We start from the raw sequence: 21,360 nt of genomic DNA on the forward strand, positions 1-21,360 counted from the left end.
TAACATTCTTTCTGTTAAAAAGATCCACGAATAGAAAGATTTGTAATTCTTAAAAGATAAATGTTAGTACAAGTTATACTAATTTATATTAAAACCCATCTTAATGTTTTCGTTTTAATAAAATTTTTAAAATTTTCAATCAAAAAATAAACTAGTAAACGGCTCCCTGCCGTTCTTCCACAGTGTCTTTAACTACATAAGGTAGTGATTGAAAAACACCACAAGGTGTCAATGGCGAGTTTTAAATTACTTAGAAATCGAGCCAATGATTGTGTTTTGTCCCTCGAATGACGCCATAGTTCTCTTACTGTTCCATCACGGTCATTTGAGTGCTGGCTTCACAACTTATGAGACCTCTGACAGTTTGTATATTGTGACTAAATACAGTGCCCTCCATAATTATTGGCACCCCTGGTTAAGATGTGTTTTTTAGCTTCTAATATATATATATTTTTTTTAATTCAAATATATGGGACCTTAATGGAAAAAAAAAGAAAAATCCAACCTTCAATACAAGTGCATTTATTCAGTGGGGAAAAAATCCCACATAAAGAAATAATTATTTGACATCAAATAATGTTGATGCCTGGGACCATGTGCTTTGGTCAGATGAGACCAAGATTGAGCTTTTTGGCAACAAACACTCTAAGTGGGTCTGGCGTGCCACGAAAGATGCACATGCTGAAAAGCACCTCATACCCACAGTGAAGTATGGGGGTGGGTCAGTGATGCTGTGGGGCTGTTTTCCTTCCAAAGACCCTGGGAACCTTGTTAGGGTGCATGACATCATGAATGCTTTAAAATACCAGGACATTTTAAATCAAAATCTGTTGCCCTCTGCCCGAAAGCTGAAGATGGGTCGTCACTGGGTCTTTCAGCAAGACAATGACCCTAAACATATGGCCAAATCTACACAGAAATGGTTCACCAGACACAAAATCAAGCTCCTCCCATGGCCATCTCAGTCCCCAGACCTTGTTTTGATGGCAAAAGAGGGTTGTACAAAGTATTAACACCATTATTTGATGTCAAATAATTATTTCTTTATGTGGGATTTTTTCCCCCACTGAATAAATGCACTTGTATTGAAGGTTGGATTTTTCTCTTTTTTTCCATTAAGGTCCCATATTATTTGAATTTAAAAAAATATATATATGTATTAGAAGCTAAAAAACACATCTTAACTAGGGGTGCCAATAATTATGGAGGGCACTGTATTGCCATCCAGTGTATTTGTTGAACTAAACAAAATGTTTGAATAGAGTTTGACCAAAGTCTGAGTAAGTTTTATGTGTATTTTGCATAGCTATTTTGATTGGGAATGCCAGTCCTCTTTGCACTGTTGTTTAACTTTGTGAGAATAGGGCCTCATTAATACAGATTGAAGCCCTTTTTTTTTTTTTTTTTTTTTGTGAACATTATTTTGTTTGTGAGAAAGGAATATTATTTTTGTTGTGCTTTCACTAAATGATACTTATGTTTGTTGTGAAAAAGTTGCCGAAGCTTATGCCAATAAACGGTGCGGTCCAATGAACGCCTGTGTCCACCTGCCTTTTGTAATATTCTGATATAGAGTTGTCCGAGGCACCCTGAAGTGCACGTGGCGCCAATGTTGTTTACGCACATGATGCAGGAGTGAGTTAGAATTACAGCTTGCCGAGAGCCGTAAGCTGTGTTAATGTTGAAGCTGAATTTGCTAATAAAGAAACAAAGTGCTAGTACGTCGCATGTGGTATACCTTTGTTAAGAAAAAGCACAAAACAAGACACCTTTCTCTGCCTTTTAGCTCTGAATGAGCAAAAAACGCCCTCATTGTAATATGTTTGAGGCAATGCATGAGTGGGTCAATCTGTGCATGTGTTAAATGTGTCAAATATTTTAACGTGATTGATTTAAGAAATTAATTACCACCAGTCAACACGATAAATTTGACAGCACTAATGATAATATGTTAATAATTTCGCATATAAGTTGTTCCAGAGTATAAATCTCACCCCTAGCTAAACTATGAAAAAAAAAACTGCGACTTATAGTCCGAAAAATACGGTATATGGTTCTCTTGGTTCCGCCTCCATTAAAACGATGTCGCAATTCCACGTGAAAACGATGTAGTATTCATGTAAGGCCTTAGGGGGCAGTGCAGTTTTTCAAAGCGACAGCCAATGATGCACTTCCTTGACAACAACTTACACAGCCCGGGAGACAACATACCCGTCCACTCAAAGCAATGGCACCCACACGTTTTTTTTTCTTTTTTCTTCTGCTTCAAAAAGCAGAAAAACATGAACGTAAAATATGTATATTTAAATTGAAAACATTACAAAAACAGTACATTAAAGCTGATGTTCCCCCATGTTTTCTGTTATAAATGTTTAGTAGCAGTGACTGCGCATGCCCAAAGTGATGTGTGCGAGTGCTGACGTCATCGGAACAAGAATGTTCCATTCATATGGTTGCGGCGCAATCCCCGCATTCAAATTGTTCCGCTTTGGAGGCCTGAATCAAACGTTTGCGTCTTTTCCTTCCGTTTTTGCTGTCACCGTGTAAAGGCGAGGCCATTCATTTGTTGCGTCTTGGTGTCGCAGCGTCACCATGTAAACGACCCCTAAGAGTCTATACAATTAATCAAGCATGCACATTATGAAACTTGAAAGGAATGCAGGCATGTAAAATGAACAAAACATGAAAAGGTTTGGGCACCCTGGGTATGTCCTTATTTTTGCATGCCACCATATTGCCTGCCTCTACCATAAGTTTAGTATACGAATAGGCCCCACTTTGAATGATCAAAGACAAGTGTGATATGGTATGAAAGGGTGGATACATGTTTCCTTCAATATACAGGGAAAATACATTCGGTGTCAATTGTTTCAAGAAATAAAGAAAACAGTTATAAACTCATAGGCAAGATTTTGCATTTTTTTTAAAGTATATTCTTTATAATGGGGGCCTTTAAACCGAAGCAAATAATATTCAACAGTAATACCACTCTGAGCCACAGTAAAGACTGATGCTTGAACAGATCTCTGGAGACTGCTCTTACAGCTTCAAAAGTATGAGCTGACCTCACTTTGCTGATGCATATTTAAATTACAGTCAAAAACATAGAAAAACACTGAAGCGAATGTCAAGTGTGAAGCTGAACAAACCAGAAAAAAAGTGTGTTGTAAATTCAGCTCTTATACTTTATTCAACTCAAACCCAGTCTATTCTACATAAGAGTAATGTTACTAAAATGGGATAGATCCAGGGGTGAAAGTGGTCCGTAACGGTCCGGAATGCCGTTCTGGTAAGGGATTCGGCGCCGGAATGGGGCGGAACAGTGCTTCGATCCAGAAAATTTGATGGCAACTGTCAAAACCCCATGCTGAAAACAACCTGCCTGGCTGCCACACAGGCACAGGTAAAGGACACAGGAGGCACAAGAGGAAAACAATCGACTAACGTCAGATTTACATACACAAGTGTTATAAGAACAAGCGTAATAAAGGGCTTGTGTGGCGTCATCCGTTTCCACCGATTTTTTAATTATTATTTATTCCACGGATGGCACGGAGCTCTCCATGGCTGCTGTCGAGATCAGGTACGAGCAGTCGCGTCGATGTGCGGATGGACTCAATTGTCCGTTCAATTGGCTGATATAATGACATGTAATCAGCATAGATAGATAGCTCTGATAAGTTCAAATAAATGTTTTCTGGAACAGCAACAAAAAGAAAAAATAAACAAGCCTATTGAATTAATGCGATAAAAATGGTCAATGCAGCAGAAAATTGATCAGATCTTTAAGAGAAAGGAAAGAGTTGAAGAGGCTTATTTTTATTATTTTGTTTGTTTGATGGGGAGGTTCAGAACATCATATTAAATGTCAATGTGCACTTTTATTCATGTTAGGCTACTTATTTATTTCCCAATAATTAGTCATGGTTTGTGTGATGTTCAAAATATATTCCATTTCACTGTACATAATGTAAGTTTTAATGTACATCCTATGTAGTCAAAATTGAGCTTTTGCATTTAGATGAGGGAACATAAAAAGCAGACTGAGGTTGGTTTTTGTTAAGTGTTATTTTGCAAATCAATGAAAAATACAACTTTGAATGGAAATTAATTTTTCGTGTTTGCCTCGTGATAGTATGTGTAATGTAGTAGCCTAATGCATGTGTAAAACCATTTTATTTGTGTGTATGTATGAAAGGTATAAATGTGCCAAAAGGAGTTTTCTCTGCATTTCAGTGGTTTAAGGAGGTTCAACCACACCCCCCACCCTCCCCCATCTGGTAGCGAGCTTCATGTCAGGGAGTTCTGGCAAGAAACTCAAGCAACTTTCACCCCTGATAGATCAGCTATGTGGTGGCAAAACAGAGATGCTATGTCACCCATTAATGATAGCTTTTTAATCAAGATTTGTATTGTATCAAATATAAATAATAGTTTGAGCCGATACTATACACTTAAGCCTAAGTTATACTCCCGCATTGCGGTGACGGCGTAGCGACTACGGCGTCATTCGACATTCGATAGTTCTGCGGTGAGGGAACGCGTTGCTCTGTAATTCACCGCCAAGCCACTAGAGGGATGTGGCGTTATGTTTGTACAGTTTTGGGGCATGCTTGTTTACTTCCGCTAGTCAGAGAAAAAATAAACATTCTAAGATGGAACTCTTGAAAGTAAATATTCTGCTCATCAACACTGAATAAATATGGAACATACAAATGTTGACGGGCAGGCGACGCAGAAGACGGTTTCGAGGCGGTCTGGCCGACTTTTGATGCCACACAGAGAGTTTTAGACTCGGGTGGAGAGAGCTAGCTGTGGCGGCTAGCTTCAAACTGGCGTCGAGCACTGCGTTCAAGGTCTGCAAAGCCCTCCAGCCTGATTTGTTTGCCGTGTCCTACAACCAGCCAGTGGGAAGCCATAGCAGATTTCTGGCGTCTAGGGAATTTCCCAAACTGCGTTGGGAGGCTTGATTTTAAGGTTATCATAAAAAGCACCGAGGCCCTCTCAATCAGTGATGATGTATTGTGTGTGTGAACTGTCTGTTATTGAAAATTAAAGATCAAAACAACTCTTTTGACACCAAATCTGTGCTTTATTCTTCATATACTTGAAACATATGTACACAGTAAATGATGAAGTGCACCAACCAAAAATACGACATAAAGTGATAAAAAGTTGGCAGTTTTTGGCCGACTGGGTCACCGCTTCGTGTGGCCACTCGATTCCGACCACCCACGTCTCGGTGGTTCTTCCATTTATTTATTTTTTCAATCGCCGACCTTGCCATTTGGCAATCACAATAATAATTTCTTGACGAGACTTGCTCTTCGATGATACTCCCGTCGGGTTGGTCCATTTTTGCGTGTAGAAAACAATGTTTGATTCTATTGTACAATGGCGGTGTTTTCGCGGTAAACCGGAAACAACAGTCTGAGCGGACCAATCACAGTCCGTTTTCGCTACGTCATACGCGTCTACGCGACGCGAAGGTTACAAAAATCGAGAGGTGCGCGTCAGGCTACGGCGTAGGGTCGTAACTCGATTCTTCCTTGACGGCGTAGGTCTGACGCGGAAGTATAACTCAGGCTTTACCATTTGGTTTGCATTGCTGATTTATCAAAATATAAAGGTTGTTTTTGGGACCCCAAGTTGCAATCCCCTCTCGCATTAGGCTGGACCTAAAGAAGTTGATAACCCTACTTGACAGAGAATCATCACATATGTGTGACCACAGTATTATATCTAATGAACCACACATCCTCACTGGGTCGCGTGGGTGCCGGCGCCAATCCTAGCGAACAATGGGCAGCAGGCAGGGTACACCCTGAGCTGGTTGCCAGCCAGTCGCAGGAAACATACAAACAACCAATCACATACAAGCTCACTCACACTTACGGACAATTTGGAGTGTTCAATCAGCCTATCGTGCATGTTTTTGGGATGTGGGAGGAAGCCGGAGTACCCTGAGAAAACCCACTCTGGGATGGGGAGAACATGCAATCTCCACAGTGAAGGCCTGGACCCGTTTTGACGCAAATTCACTTTGATGATATTAATTATGGGTTAGGGTTAGCTTGGGCCTAGCTAGCTTGGCTCCAGCACCCCTGCAACCCTTGTGAGGACAAGTGGCTCCGAAGATTCATGAATGGATGTCTAAATAAATGTTTCTAATGTATGTCCCATGGGCTGGAACCGGCCCACCAGCAGCTCGAATCCAATAATACCCCTCTTCTCCTGTTTTCTGCTTCTACACAGTGTTTCCCAATCGTGCACCATGAGCAGCATCAAAGCACCAATGAAAAACTAGTTCTCAAATTCGGTCATAACGTAGAGGATATTGAACAAAATGTAGTAAAGTGCCAAAAAAGTGGAAAATACACTGCCAATGTCCAACGGGAACAACAAATCTTTGAAATCCATTAATATGGCGGAACTAAAGACTGACAAGAATGACATCCGGCGAAAAACGAGTGGAAGCAGAAGTCATTTTTTTTACAAAAGATTTATTTTACTATTTTTACATGGCAATTATTGCTGTGTTTAATACTCCTTTTGAAATACTTTTAATGCATTGGAAAAAACAAACTTTCCCTGCAGATTAAAATTTTATAGAAACCATTTTTGTTCAGTCGTGTTCATGTCAGTTGTCTTTTAAAATGTCACACAAAATCACAGCATAAACTGAGTTCGTGTATTACACAACAACCAAAATTGAAGATTCAATTAATCATGATCTAGATTTTTGCCATAATCGCACAGCCCAATTTGTGTAAACTTTGCTTTAATGTTCTGAAAGACTTCACAGATGAGTGATAGATTTAGCAAGATTTTAGGTCTATTGTCACCACTTTTAAATATTGACAAGCGATGCTGTAGGTTTGACAGCAGCTACAAACAGTGCCCTATTTAAAGAATGATTTGCCCCATTTTAACACAAGTGAAATCCAATATTGTGGCTCAAGTCATGAGTAATGCAACAGCTATTGAAAAAAAAAAGATCCAGTGAGAACTTATGCTCAGTACCTTCAATCACACATACAGCATTTATGCCACTCAATGGTAAAGAGGGTGAATGTGGTATCACTCCCACGCTGGAATCCATGAAGCACTAGTTTTATATGCGGAAGATTGCAGGCATGATCACCAAGTGACCCATTGTGATCTATATCGCATTAATTTCTTCCTCTCTGTCCTCACTATTTTGCGCTGTAGAACACATGGTGACCTTCGACTGTGATACATTGCACACTTTCTTTAATGCATTTCTTCCATCATCATCCCTGCTGTTTACCATGCAGAATGAAAGCAGTAAGTCACTTTTCACCATGTAATAAGTAACTTCAGCTTCGATTGATTTTCCACACCTCCTTGTTTTTTTTCTTTCCCAAAGTGAACGTAACCAAATTAATTAGAGGACTGTGAAAAACTGAAAGAGAAAATACTTTACACCTATTGCAAAGCGATGGCATTACCAGAACTTGAACACTTATGAATATGTATTAAGAATGTCAAATTATCTGACCGGAAAGCAAAAAATTTGACTCGGTCAGAAATCACTGATCAAAAACTTTTCAAAACGGTGGAACAGGGAGGGAAGGATCTTTTTCCCCCCCTAGACTTAAAACAGATAAAAGATTTTTTAAATTTACATTGGGATTTCATGCATAATCACACCTCCAGAGTATTGTCTCAATCCAATAGTTTTTTAGGGGAAGAAAAACATTTCATCATGGTCTTGTCTGTCATGGACCCGGCACAGGAGGACCACAAATGTGTCGCATTTTAAACATTTTATTGAAGAGAACAGCAAGGCAGGTGGAAAATCGGCAGCAGTACTGATAAGGGCGAGGCAGGATTCAGGGTTCCAAAAACAGAAGGCAGGTGGAGCTACCGGGGCATGTCTAGATTCAGCGACAAGTTAGATTTAGAGCTAGACAGGCAGGTCACACGCAGGTTTCACAGACAGTCCGACAGAGAGGAACTGAAAACCGGGCTTTAAATGCACAGGTTAATTGTAGAGTGAAGCCATTCTATTGGCTGGGCAATGAGGAGGTGGATTGAGAACAGGGGGGATCATTGAAGGCAATCAGGTTGTGTAGCAGCAGGGACAGAGGCCATGACACTTGTCTACCTTATTACATTGATTGTTTAAAGCAAAATAACAACAACAACAACAACAAAAAATACATAAAAGAAAAAACACTCAACGCCTCACTACATGAAAGAATAAACTAGACACTGGTTCATTTGTCTTCACCAGTTACACTTTCCAATGTTCACATTTCTGCTCATTTAGGCCATTTTTTCAGTGCTGATGGATAGAGAAACTGACAATTGACAATCTTACTTAAATTGATTACTTACTTACAGTTAAGATGTGTAATGTTTTTATCATCCATGATAAAATGAGAATCCAATGAAATCCCTTTGATTATCTCAATGCGCTTCATGTCAGTTTATTAAAATGTATATGGCGGAAAACACAGACAGGACTGAAAAAGCAGTTTCTTCTCTTGCACTCCTCTTTAAAAGAAACTGCTGTATTTTAAACCAAAGCAACTGTTGTGTATGATAGAATAATATGTCTACAGTGGGGCAAATAAGTATTTAGTCAACCACTAATTGTGCAAGTTATCCCACTTGAAAATATTAGAGAGGCCTGTAATTGTCAACATGGATAAACCTCAACAATGAGAGACTTGATTTGATTTTTAAAGAATTTATTTGCAAATCATGGTGGAAAATAAGTATTTGGTCAATACCAAAAGTTCATCTCAATACTTTGTTATGTATTCTTTGTTGGCAACAAGGGAGGCCAATCAAAATCAAACAATGTGATTTTCAGTTTGTTTTTTGTTTTTTTTCCACATTCTGTCTCTCATGGTTGAGGTTTACAATTGTTGACAATTACAGGCCTCTCTAATCTTTTCAAGTAGGAGAAATTGCACAATTGGTGGTTGACTTAATACTTATTTGCACCACCATATATGCTGCAATAGCAGATTCATGGCGCTTCAAGCCCCCAAACTATTTTTAATTTGTCTGTTTCACCCTGGAAACCCCCGTTTACAGACGTCGCGCAACCCCTTTTGTTTCAACCCAGCCATAAAACGAAGGTAATTAATTTATTATTCAAAACTTTGTCATTTTTAGCTTAGAATCATTAATTGATGTCTAATATTTCGTTTAAAAATAAAACAACTTAAAAAAAATCACTCGCATATTTTAAACTTTTAAACAAATTACGTCACAGTAAAAAATTTGGCATCTGTAAATAAGTCACGGACATCTACCTCATAACTATCGCTTAATTGTATTTTTTTTGTTACTTTTGCATTTCCCCCAATATTTAAGAGGATAAATAATCGATCCAAACAAAAAAAATTGAAAAAAAAAAAGTTTTAAAGGGTAAATATATGAAAAGGAACATCTGAAGCACTCCTTGATGTCTGCAATTTCTCCATCTCGACCCTTGTTATATTATCACCCATAAAATCGCCAAAACTTGCAGCTGTGGCCATTCACGGAGCCCTGTGTCTTGACACTCAGTGATACATGCTACATGGAGTTTTTTTGGAAACAAGGTAAGTACGCGATAATATCTCGTTAAAGTCATGGCGTCTGTAATTCCGCTCTCGCGTGCTCTCACCTCCAGATAGGGTTTTGCTGTTTAAAAAACTTTTTTATTTTATTTTTTTCAAAAATGCCCTCCTGTTCAAAAATTTTCTTCCCCCAGAAAATTGAGATTTTAAGCTTTCCAAAGATGTATCACACATGGATATTGAACAATTTTGAAATTTGGCCAAATTGGGGTTTTCAGAGCGGAACTTCAAGTCACCTGAGTGTTTTCCGCCATATGACATGGAAAATTAAATCTTAAATAACATTATTATTATTATAGAATTGAAATATTATATTGAGACCATTCAACTACATACAACGATTGAGCATAGCGCGGATGACAAAAAAATGTATCTTTAAATCTGCCGTTTAGCTCCTCCTGTCATTATAGCGCTCCAGCACCTCTATTTTAGTAATGACGTCACTAGGGGAAATATTTAGCACTGAGCACCATGGTGGAAGAAGCATTTTTCACCGAATCTGATTCAAGTGTGGATTTTTTCTACGCAGAATTTTTTTTTAGCTCCTTTTCACTAGACACCACACCGGAAGAGCTAGCATACCAGCACCGCTCCAGTCGGCTAGAATGCTTGCTAAGCTAAACGGTGTGGATGTCCCACTCCCTGTTTGCCTGTAGGCCAACACGGCCTTTTTGTACGTGGAGGTGACTGGGGAGAGTTTAAAGTTAAATGTCTGCCAGACGCCACGCCAGCCAACAAGCGAGCGTTCTGGTGTACCGTTATTGCTCAAGCTGGCCCAATTGTCTGACAATGAGAGGTTGTAGTGCAGTCTCAAGTTTAAAAAAAACACCCCACAACTATTGATTTTTTTTTTTTGTTAGGTCTAATTGTTTAACTACAAATTTAGTTCATGTTCTTGTTTTTTAGGTTTTGAATTTATAAGTCCAAGTTCTTCCAAACAGCTTTCTACTGACATCTCAAAGCAAATTTGTCTTTTTTATCTTTTTGATTTCTGTTGATTTTAATCTCCAATCATAAAGGTTTTACAGCATTAATAATGTAATTTAAAATTTTTGATGGAAAAATCAGCTTCTTCATTTAACTTTATTTTATACTGTAATTTTAAGATATGTATTATGTGTGTAAAAAAAAACTTGATATGTACAGTATATGTATAATATCTTCACATATAGGGCATGTGTCTTCCTCTTGCTTCTTTTCTATTATGTAAAGCATTTTGTTATGCATTTTTTAATGCATGAAAAGTACTTTGGAATGTTATGTTTGGTTTGATTGATTGATTGATTGATTGATTGATCGACTGATCGGTCGGTATGTTAGTCGATTGATTGGAGTATTCCAATATGTCCCTGAAAAAGCAAACTTAAATTTGGCAAATTGTGCAAAATGTTCAGTGCTTCCCTAGTGTTTGCTGCTCTGTTTCCATCACAATCAGATATACTCCATAAGAGAGTCACTGTCATTGTGAGAAATGAAATGACACTAAAACACCAGATCTACAATAATTGCTGTTTATTTGTACTGAAACTAAGTGTTCAAAAATGCATTTGACCTGTATGTCATCTAAAAAGTGTTTTATTGTGTTTTATTTCATTCCAGTTGCCCCCATCCTCTCTTCTGCAAGTGGAAGACCAGTCAATGAATTATGAATGTTAAACAAAATGACCTCCTCTCAGCAGCAGATGATGCGAGGTCCTAGGTGGAACCGGGCCTTGTCCAACCCTCTGTTTGTGCTACTCCTGGCCTTACAGCTTCTGGTAGTTGCGGGTCTGGTGCGTGCTCAAACATGCCCATCCGTCTGCTCCTGTAGTAATCAGTTCAGCAAAGTCATCTGCACACGGAGGGGCTTACGAGAGGTCCCTGATGGTATTTCTACTAACACACGCTACCTAAATCTCCAAGAAAATCTCATCCAGGTCATTAAAGTGGACAGCTTCAAGCACCTAAGACATTTGGAGATCCTGCAGCTGAGTAAAAACCACATACGCAAAATTGAGCTTGGGGCCTTCAATGGACTTGCAAGCCTCAATACCCTGGAGCTTTTTGATAACCGCCTCACCACAATCCCAAATGGGGCATTTGAATACCTCTCCAAACTAAAGGAGTTATGGTTGAGGAATAATCCCATAGAGAGCATTCCCTCCTATGCTTTCAACAGGGTGCCCTCATTACGAAGACTGGACCTTGGGGAGCTTAAAAGGCTATCCTACATATCCGAGGGAGCCTTCGAAGGGCTGAGCAATCTTCGCTACTTAAATCTGGGAATGTGCAATTTGAAGGAAATTCCCAACCTTATTCCCCTTGTGAAGCTGGATGAACTGGAGATGTCAGGAAACCAGCTGTCTGTTGTCCGGCCTGGCTCATTTAAGGGGCTCATTCATCTTCAGAAGCTATGGATGATGCATGCTCAGATCCAGACTATTGAGAGAAACTCATTTGATGATCTCCAGTCACTAGTGGAGCTTAATTTAGCGCACAACAACCTGACTCTCTTGCCCCATGATCTATTCACACCTTTGCATCATCTTGAGAGGGTGCACCTGCACCACAACCCTTGGAATTGTAACTGTGACATTCTCTGGCTGAGTTGGTGGCTTAAGGAGATGGTACCAGCAAATACCAGCTGCTGCGCCCGTTGCAGCACCCCAATTCACCACAAAGGACGCTACATTGGAGAACTTGACCAAAACTACTTTCACTGTTATGCTCCCGTTATTGTGGAGCCCCCAGCTGACTTAAATGTGACAGAGGGGAGCGCTGCAGAGCTGAAATGTCGAGCCAGCTCTTTGACTTCTGTGAGCTGGATTACACCCAATGGTTCCATCATGACACATGGTGCTTACAAGATCAGAATCTCAGTGCTAAATGATGGCACTCTAAACTTTACCAATGTTACATTGCAAGACACAGGTACATATACATGTATGGTCAGTAATTCAGCAGGTAACACAACAGCGTCTGCAACACTGAACGTGTCTTCAACTGAGAACAGCAGCTTCAGCTATTTCACCACAGTAACTGTAGAGACGATAGAAACACCACATAATGAAGGCTTTACCACAATTGTGCAACAAAAGGTAGGCTCCACTCCCTCAGCTCATACATGGAAGTCTGCATCACCTATTTCCACAACTACCACCACAGTGCAGACCCCTCTCTCTACTCGAGCCACGGAGAAGGCTTACACAATCCCTGTCACTGAATTTGGTGGGGAAGGCTCTTTAAATGGCTTGGATGAGGTCATGAAGACAACCAAGATTATAATTGGATGTTTCGTTGCAATCACACTCATGGCAGCTGTCATGTTGATCATCTTTTACAAGATGCGGAAACAACACCACCAGCAGAACCACCATGCGCCCACACGCACCATTGAGATCATTAACGTGGATGAGGACTGCGTAACAGGAGGACCAGGCATGGAGGGTCACCTGACTTTGCCTCCTCTTGAACATGAGCACCTTAATCATTATAACACATATAAATCGGCATACAACCATGCCTCAACTATCAACTCCATACACAGCTCAGCGCATGAACCTTTGTTAATCCGGGCAAATTCAAAAGACAATGTACAAGAGACCCAAATCTAAGCTTTCTTTTCGTAGAGAATGGCGTTAGAGCAAGACTCAAACATGAATGAACCACAGTGTGTTTGGCATATCAGAGATTGGTGACTTCATTTAAGGACATTGGTAACTAAGGATTTGTCTGTTCCAAAAATTGTCTTTAAAAGTTATTTATTTTAGAACAAAGACTATTGTTGTCAAATCAATGGAGAAATATCCCCCCCTGTTTACCCCCAACAATTAATCCACCCACCCCCCTTTTTCTCCTGGTATTGGTTGACTGCTTTTTAGACTATATTTGGTGGCAGTAGGTCAAAAGGAAATGACATAAGAAAATTGTTTATATTTGGTAAACTGTAAACTTGTTTTCCCAATCAATATAGAGCACATGACATTTTTCTCCAGTGGTGGAGTAAGTGGTGAATGTGTTGTGACCATCCGAGAACTGGATGAAATAAATATTGAGTTACCTTCTATTGCAAAGTGTTCAGCAGAATTCTCAGAAATGATATTTGATTATACTGTCTTCAATTAGCAACATGTCACACATTACAGGGTGACCCAAAAAAAAAAAGTTTACACTGCCATAATACAACTTAAATGCCATGTTTATTCAGTTTAGAATTAGAATGTATTCACAAATTATACATTATTGTAAAGAACATGTACAGTACACTCTATTTTTCAATGTGTCCTCCCTTAAGTGTCACAACAGCCTCCAGGCGCCTGCAGAACGCTTGACAGGTCTTCTTTATGTAGGATGCTGTCATCTTTTCCCAAGATCTAACAATGGACCTCTCCAAGGCTGCCACAGAAGTTTGTGGCTTCTTACAGGCACTGTCCTCCACAGTTGCCCATATGCTATAATCCAGGTGATTGAGATCTGGACTCTGGGGTAGCCACATATCACCTTCTCAATCAACTTTTTGGTCCGCACAGATCGGCACTTCCAGACCCAGGTTTTCGTGAGGCTGTTCCAGTATCTTTCAGCTTCTTTTTAACTTTGTAGACTGCACATCTGGATATTCTCAGATTTGCTGCAATCTCAGTAGGTGTCAGACCAGCACGCAGCAATTCAGGTACAGCTAAAGTTTTCTTCATTTTCAGCAGAAGCACAGGAATTGTAGAGACGAGAGATTACCAGCTGCATTGAGTGACCTTAATGAATCACTTAAGCATGACAACCTATTTAGATATGTTTCAATGGCTTTTAAACAAGCAGTCAACTGAGTGTAAACTTTTTTTTGGGTCACCCTGTACCTTAAAAAAAATGTCTAGGATGACAAATTGATGATGAAGCATTACATGTAGTGATGATGACAAACATTTACCGTAATTTCTAGACCATGGAGTGCACCTAACTATAAACTGTACCACTCATATCTCACAATATTACGCCGCGCCTGTGTAGAAGCCACAGGTGTTCATGTCTTAATATGAGATTTATGTAAAGATATGTTACCCAGAAATATCTGACTGATCGCTGTGTTGCATCACCCTCATTCATATGCAGCGGCTTGTCACTTGAGGGAGTCAGACACCACAAGTCACACTTGTGTTCTCTGCGGCAGTCCAAAACCTTAAAAAAAAATACTAACTTTAAAAACTAGGTCACTATATTTGCATATACAGTAATAATCTAATACAGTGGCACCTCTACATACGAAGTTAATCCGTTCCAGGACCTTCTTTGTAAGTCAAAATGGTCGTATGTCGAGCAGGATTTTCCCATAGGAATACGTTAAAATTCCATCAATCCGTTCCACAGCCCAAAAACCTACATTATATCCTTAATAAATACTGCTGGTACTATTACAAATGGCAATTACACATACCAAAAACAAATACATTATAAATAAATATCGAATAATACAATGAAAATAATAATAATAATAATACCTGTATTAATGTAACGAATCGGGTTCTAATGTGGCGGCCATTTTTTACTGTACCTGAATGCACCGCGGGGCTGACGTTCCAGAGACAGAGAGCGGTGAGCTCAAGAGTTTCACTTTCAATGTTTTCTTGAGAGCACTGTCAATTGCCACACACAGTAGGCGTTTTGTGTTGAATAAGTTGTGAAACAAATGATAAAAATGTGGCGAAGCTGGCGATTTCTTCGGAGATGTTAGCACAATAAGAATTGTCAGCTAACTTATAAAGACTGGCTAACGATCGTCGAAGGAGGACCGTGGAGTTTTTATTGAGCCATTTCACTGATGCCCACCCCACGCTCATCATTTTTTTTACAATTTGCATCTTCATTTGGAAGGTAAGCATCAACCTTTTCCTTGTTTTACCATCTGTACCAACCTTTTCTGAACCTGTGTTGATTTCTCACACAAGAAAAGCCGCCGTGCATTAGTCTGCAGTGTTGCCATGTCATCATATTTTGAGCATGTCGTCGGATGTAGAAAACAAATGGCAAGTCAAAGCGATCGTATGTCGAGGTACCAATGTATCTGATACATGATACAGTCTGGGCTAATGGCTAGTATATCGCAATGGCTAATGCTAGCATAGCAACTTTGTTATGGGGAATTCAAGAGTGTTGTTAATGTGGAACACTCGCCCCAGTCGTTAGAGATTTTGAAGTCACCCAAGTGGCAACATCACTATGATGTGCCGGGCAGTGGTGTTAAATGAAAAGAAAGCGAAAATATGACACTTGTTTGTCCCAAAAAATCCATTATTAAGCCACTTTTTATAAAAGCCGCAAAGTAAGCCCTACAAGCGGAGAGAAAAGGTAGTGGCTTATAGTCTGAAAAATACGGTAATTTTTCCTCATCACTTTTTACTAATGCAATGTGTATCATTAGCATTCTTCCCAAATTGTTTCTCAATTTATCAAGTTCAAAAAGCCTATTAAGATCTCATAATGGAAGAATACTGACAAAGAAGTGGACTGAAAATAACCAACATTTCATTCTTTTCCATACTGAAATCCATGTTTCCAAGCGTCCTAAGCTAACTTTTTAAAGCATGTACCCCTTATCTCATCTTTAGGGCTGTGGGACTGCATGCTCTCAGCTAAACTGGTATTCTTAAACCCTTTATACAGCTGTCTCAGCACATTATCTGTAATCCATGTGTCACATTTGCACATGGACAGTGCCTAGCAGCTCCAAATACTGCACACACCCCACCCATTTTGTCACTAAATGTAGGGACGTAGGCATCAACCAGATGTTAACGTTATACCTGCCTTACTCCCACAGCTCAGTTTACTTTTTAACTTATATGGCCATGGGCAAAGCTCTCCAAGTATGAATTTTCAGGAAGCATTCCAAAAAGCCCAACATGAAAAACACTGCTAAGCCCCATAACATCAGTATTTCTCAATCAGTAAAGCTGATAGCTTGTGGTACTGTGTATTCAACTTTGTGTATAATTGCCTGCACCACTCCACAAATTTCAGTCAAGCTTGATCCCCACCCCTCAAATTTTAGCAAAAAAATACCCTAATTTTACCTTTACTCCATTTTACCCCCTTTTTGTGGTAATTTTAGCAATACAAAGTCCATGTCTCATGGTCTGTGCAACATTTACTTTCGATTTGAAATGGCCCATACTGCATTTGAGTACACTAGAAAGTACTGGAGGGTTTTAACGATAGAGGTTTTACTTCACTAAACCACCACAGTCAAAACAAAGCAATCACACAGAACTTATCCTGCTCAACGTATGTGCACACATCATAGATAAATCACTGGCTGATTGATCAATGCCGTGAACAAGCCAGAATGCTTGATTTTTTTTTTGTGTGTGTTTGTTTGTTTTTTTCAGTTTACTTGAAACAGATTCCCCCTCCGATACATTGACATTTAATTTTTCCCCGTTTTATTTCCATTTACTTTAATCGAAATCACATTATTCAAGTCATTTACAATAGATAGAGATAAAAAAAATATTGTTTTTTTTTTGTACATGGAAAAACTGAGCACAACTGAGCATTTAACCTAGGTTGTTAGGGAAAAAAACAAAAACAATTTTAAAAAAACTTTACACCTTACGTTAGGTTGTAGGAAATTACAAAAATATTTTCAACAAGTAATATATTGTGTACTTTCTATTAGAAGATTGTCATTTTGCCATTACGTCATAATGATAACCACATAAAATCTGAAATGATCATCTAAAATTCTCTGACATTAAGACATGACACTTTTTTTTAAGATTATTGAAGGGATCCTGTTTCAGACCTCATTTACCATTTCTTTTTAGCAAACAATTCACAAACAAGCAGTATAACCGAGGTGATGTGACAATATAAGTTCAATCCAAAGGATAGCTCATTTTCTTTCTCCCTTCAGGTTTATGAAGCATTAATAAATATTATGAACAGTTTGGGGTGCAAAAGCTAATGAGTCTACCGAGCATGCCCACTGTTTGTATTGATAGTGTATAGGGTATTAATATAAGCTGGTAATGTTTAGTAAATTTAAAGGAAACAGTCATATATTTGAGAGTGTTGCACATAAAACATATTTCTTTTATGAAAGACTAATTTAATTGATATAAGATCCACAGACTTTTTGTGTATTGATATGTATCAGGTTTTCTCTGGCCAAAAATATTGAAGTCACACTTCTATCTTTTCGATTTTATGTTTTTATTTTTCCAGTTCAACTCATTTTACTCCAGTGGTCTTTTAATGCTCTTGTTTTGTATTTTTTTCCATCCTGTTTGGCAATTTGTTGGATGGAAATTTACAGTAAATGGTTATTTTCATGCATTTTAGTCAAGCTCCCTGATGTATGTAAGATATTAGAAATTTTCTTCTCTCAAAACATTTTTTTTTAAAAAGACGAGATGCAGTTGTAGTTGTAGATTTATACAAAAGTAACTTTTTGAGACTGCATTATTTAAAAGGGTCAATAACAAGTGTCTTCTTTGTTGTTGCTGTTTGTTTTTTAGTTTTGTTTTTACTTGTACCAACCAGCCGTCTAAAAGAGCAATGTGCAGTAAAAGACTGAGATTGATTTTCATGTAAGAATTATTACACGACCTTTAAGAAGATATGGAGATTGATTATAGAGACCAGAGTTTGTAGTACATTCACAACATATGGTTAAATTAAACTCTTGTTGTTATTTTGTACATGTCTGAATTCCGTTTTGTAATTCAATCAACCTTTTTGTGTATTTGTCATACATAATGCACCCTAATTTCATAAAGCACCTAAACTTTGACCAGTACGAGGTTCCGTCACGTGAAGGGATGTTTTAGATCAGGTTTTGATCATTTGTATTTTGGAAAGAATATGCATAATCATTCCTAAAAATGTCTGGGATTGCTTTATCAAATCATTCCCACAATAATATAATTGTGATATCTGTGACAATTATTACTTTGTATGATGTTCCTCCTGTGGCACACTAGATAACTGGTTAGCACGAAGCCCCACAATTGTGCGATCAAGAATTCAATCCTGGATGCCTGTCTTCCTGCATAGAGTTTGCATGGTCCTCCTGTGCCGGCAAAGGTTTTCTCCAGGTCATCTGGACTGTTTGTGTGAAACGTTGTTTGTCCATTATTGCTGGCAATCAGTTCAGGATGTACTCCGACTTCTGCACATAGTCATCTAAGACAGGGGTGTCACATGTACGGCACACAGGCTTGAAGCGGCCTGGCAAAGTGCCCAATCCGGCCAGTCGGATTGTTCTCCTTGACAGGCACGTTGTAGATCATACTGTGCATACAAAATCACCTGCATTTATTTTGGCATTGGTGCGGTAAACTGTAGATTTGTGTGATAGAGAGTGTGCAATATTTCACTTGGCTCACTTTCATATCCGCAGTTACATTTGTTCATTAGCCCCCTTCCAGTCAAAATGAATTGGATGTCTATCACCGTCAGTAGCGGCGAATGAGTTAACGACAAAGTGACCCAAAAACACTACAAAACTAGGAGGAAATGAGACCAAAGCAACAGGAAGCAACCTGTAAATAACCTAAAATCAACAAGAAATTATCCAAAATTCACAGGAAGTGATCTGTAAGTATCTCAAAATTACATGGAAGTGACGCAAAACGAACTCATTTCCTGTCATTGACAACAATAGACGTCCAGTTCACTTATACCGGAAGGATTGGCTGTGAATGCTCATCTTCCAGTGTCATTGACAGCGCTCGACATCAAATCCATTTTGACTAGGAGAGGGGGAATGAACATGTTCCCAGTCAAAATGGATTGGACGTGGAATGGCAGCCAGGGAGTTAACTTAATTGGCCAAAAATAAATTTGTCCTAATTCAATTCAATTCAATAAACTTTATTTATCCCTTGGGAGAGTTCCCTCTTGCCATAAATGTGGCAAGTGAACCAAAATGAGTCTAACTACCTTAATCTAGCATAGCCTCAAGCGCATTCTTAAGGGTGGGCATTGTTGGAAAATGCAAGAATGAATGATGTCACTGAAAAATAGCAACATTATATGGAGTTAGACATCGTGACGATTTAATGCTAGTATTGTCAATTATTAGGGGTGTAACAGTACACAAAAATCTCGGTTCGGTACGTACCTCGGTTTTGAGGTCACGTTTCGGTCCATTTTTGGTACAGTAAGAAAACAAAATCAAAATATAAATGTGCTAGTTGTTTATTACACACTTTTGTGCTTTCAACAATAGGAACATTAGCCTATACAAAGCTAGAATTCTGCTCAAAAAGTAGCGGGTATTTAAAGATAATTTAACAACAATTTGCCTTTCAGACCCCGCGTATTGGTCAGCTTTCTTTCTGAAAGAAGGAAGAAAAAAGAAGTCCTGTGCTAAAGAGAAAAGCAATCCCAATGACAAAGATTTTAACATGTATTTTACAAATGAAATGCCTCAATGAATCTTTTTTTTTTCTTATGAACGGTTTTCAAAAGCTTTATTGGTGGATTTTCTCAAGTTAAAGCGCCACACAGAAATTAATAAATTTGATTGTTTAAGCAGGATCTGTGTATTATTCTTATTATTTAATTACAGGTGTTTTAGGTCATTTCAATTTATTTTATTTAAATGGGCTATTATTTAATTTATTATGTGTTTATATTTTACAAATGTGATGTAGTATTCATTTATATTGTATATTTTATGTTGTATAACGTTAGTTCCTATATGAATATTAGTTCCTACTTGTTTTGTTGTGGTAGGAGGGATTTGTAATGAACACGGGGCCGTGTTGGTTATTATTATAGCAGAGAAGACAGCAGTAAATCAACAAAGACAAGTCAACTGTGCCCCGATCTACCACTCAAGAGATCTGATGGACTCAAAAAGTTGGTTACGATTGCATATTAGTTTGAAAATCGACCGGATCCCCGTATTTTTACACGAGTGACTTCTGGTCTGCCCGATCCTAGCTACCGGTAGTAGTATTGACGCAGGAGGGTCGCGTCTCGCGTCAAATACCGTAATAAACTCTGCCGTATTTTTTCGTGTGCGCCATGTTGAGCCGCTTCTGGGACATGTCTAACACACGGCCCCACTGGTGTGCATTGGCTGATTGACTTTAACGCCCGCGTTCTCGCGGCGGCCACGTTGTCGCACCGTTGACGTTTCTGGGTTATACTGTCGTACCGTGTTGGTCCTCATTATAGTAGAGAAGACGGCGTAAATACCGTGTTGCACCGATACCATTTTTTGGCCCCGATACCGATACCTGGCTGTGCAGTATCGGCCGATACCGATACTATACCGATACCACCCCGATTATATATATATATATATATATATTATTATTTTTTTTTTTTCCTTAAGTTTTTTTTTTTTTTTCCAAAGAGCTACATAATTGGATGTGAAATCATTGCTATCAAGGCTTTGTCAGGCTGTTGCTTACCTTTGCAAAATAGGAAAAAGTACACTAAACCCTAGTAGACAATAGTTGAATAAACCTTCCGCTCTCAAAGGCCAAAATAGTGCTAAATTTGTGAAATTAATAAAACATGTATAATACTAGCCCAACAGTAAGAAAGTAAAAATACATTCATAATAATAAACTCTGAATGAACTGAATAAACTTTTTTAAACCTCTCAAAGTCCAAACAGTGCAACTTTCATGAAATTATTGTCACATTCTGCTGCTGGTTAGATTGTGTTTTGTTGCTGGGCGTGGGGGCGTGGCACTTGAATCCAATGCAGGCTCATCAACGCAGCATTTAAGCACGGGTGATCTCAGAGAAGGCTGCCGAGATATTTGCC

General features: G+C 38.8%; 1 protein-coding gene across 5 annotated transcripts in view; it reads left to right on the top strand.

Annotated features, from left to right (window-relative positions):
• Window positions 1-20,807, top strand: part of LOC130915796 (leucine-rich repeat-containing protein 4C-like) — a 185,019-nt gene extending 164,212 nt beyond the window's left edge. For all 5 annotated transcript variants that reach the window (XM_057835883.1, XM_057835882.1, XM_057835881.1 and 2 more), the window contains one exon: window positions 11,202-20,807. In XM_057835883.1, the coding sequence (XP_057691866.1) occupies window positions 11,252-13,195 (1,944 nt within the window). In that variant the 5' untranslated portion in view covers window positions 11,202-11,251 and the 3' untranslated portion in view covers window positions 13,196-20,807. The remainder of the gene's footprint in view (window positions 1-11,201) is intronic.
• Window positions 20,808-21,360: the final 553 nt, after the last annotated feature.

Source organism: Corythoichthys intestinalis, chromosome 5, assembly GCF_030265065.1.
Source record: "Corythoichthys intestinalis isolate RoL2023-P3 chromosome 5, ASM3026506v1, whole genome shotgun sequence".
In the NCBI taxonomy this organism is placed as follows: domain Eukaryota; kingdom Metazoa; phylum Chordata; class Actinopteri; order Syngnathiformes; family Syngnathidae; genus Corythoichthys; species Corythoichthys intestinalis.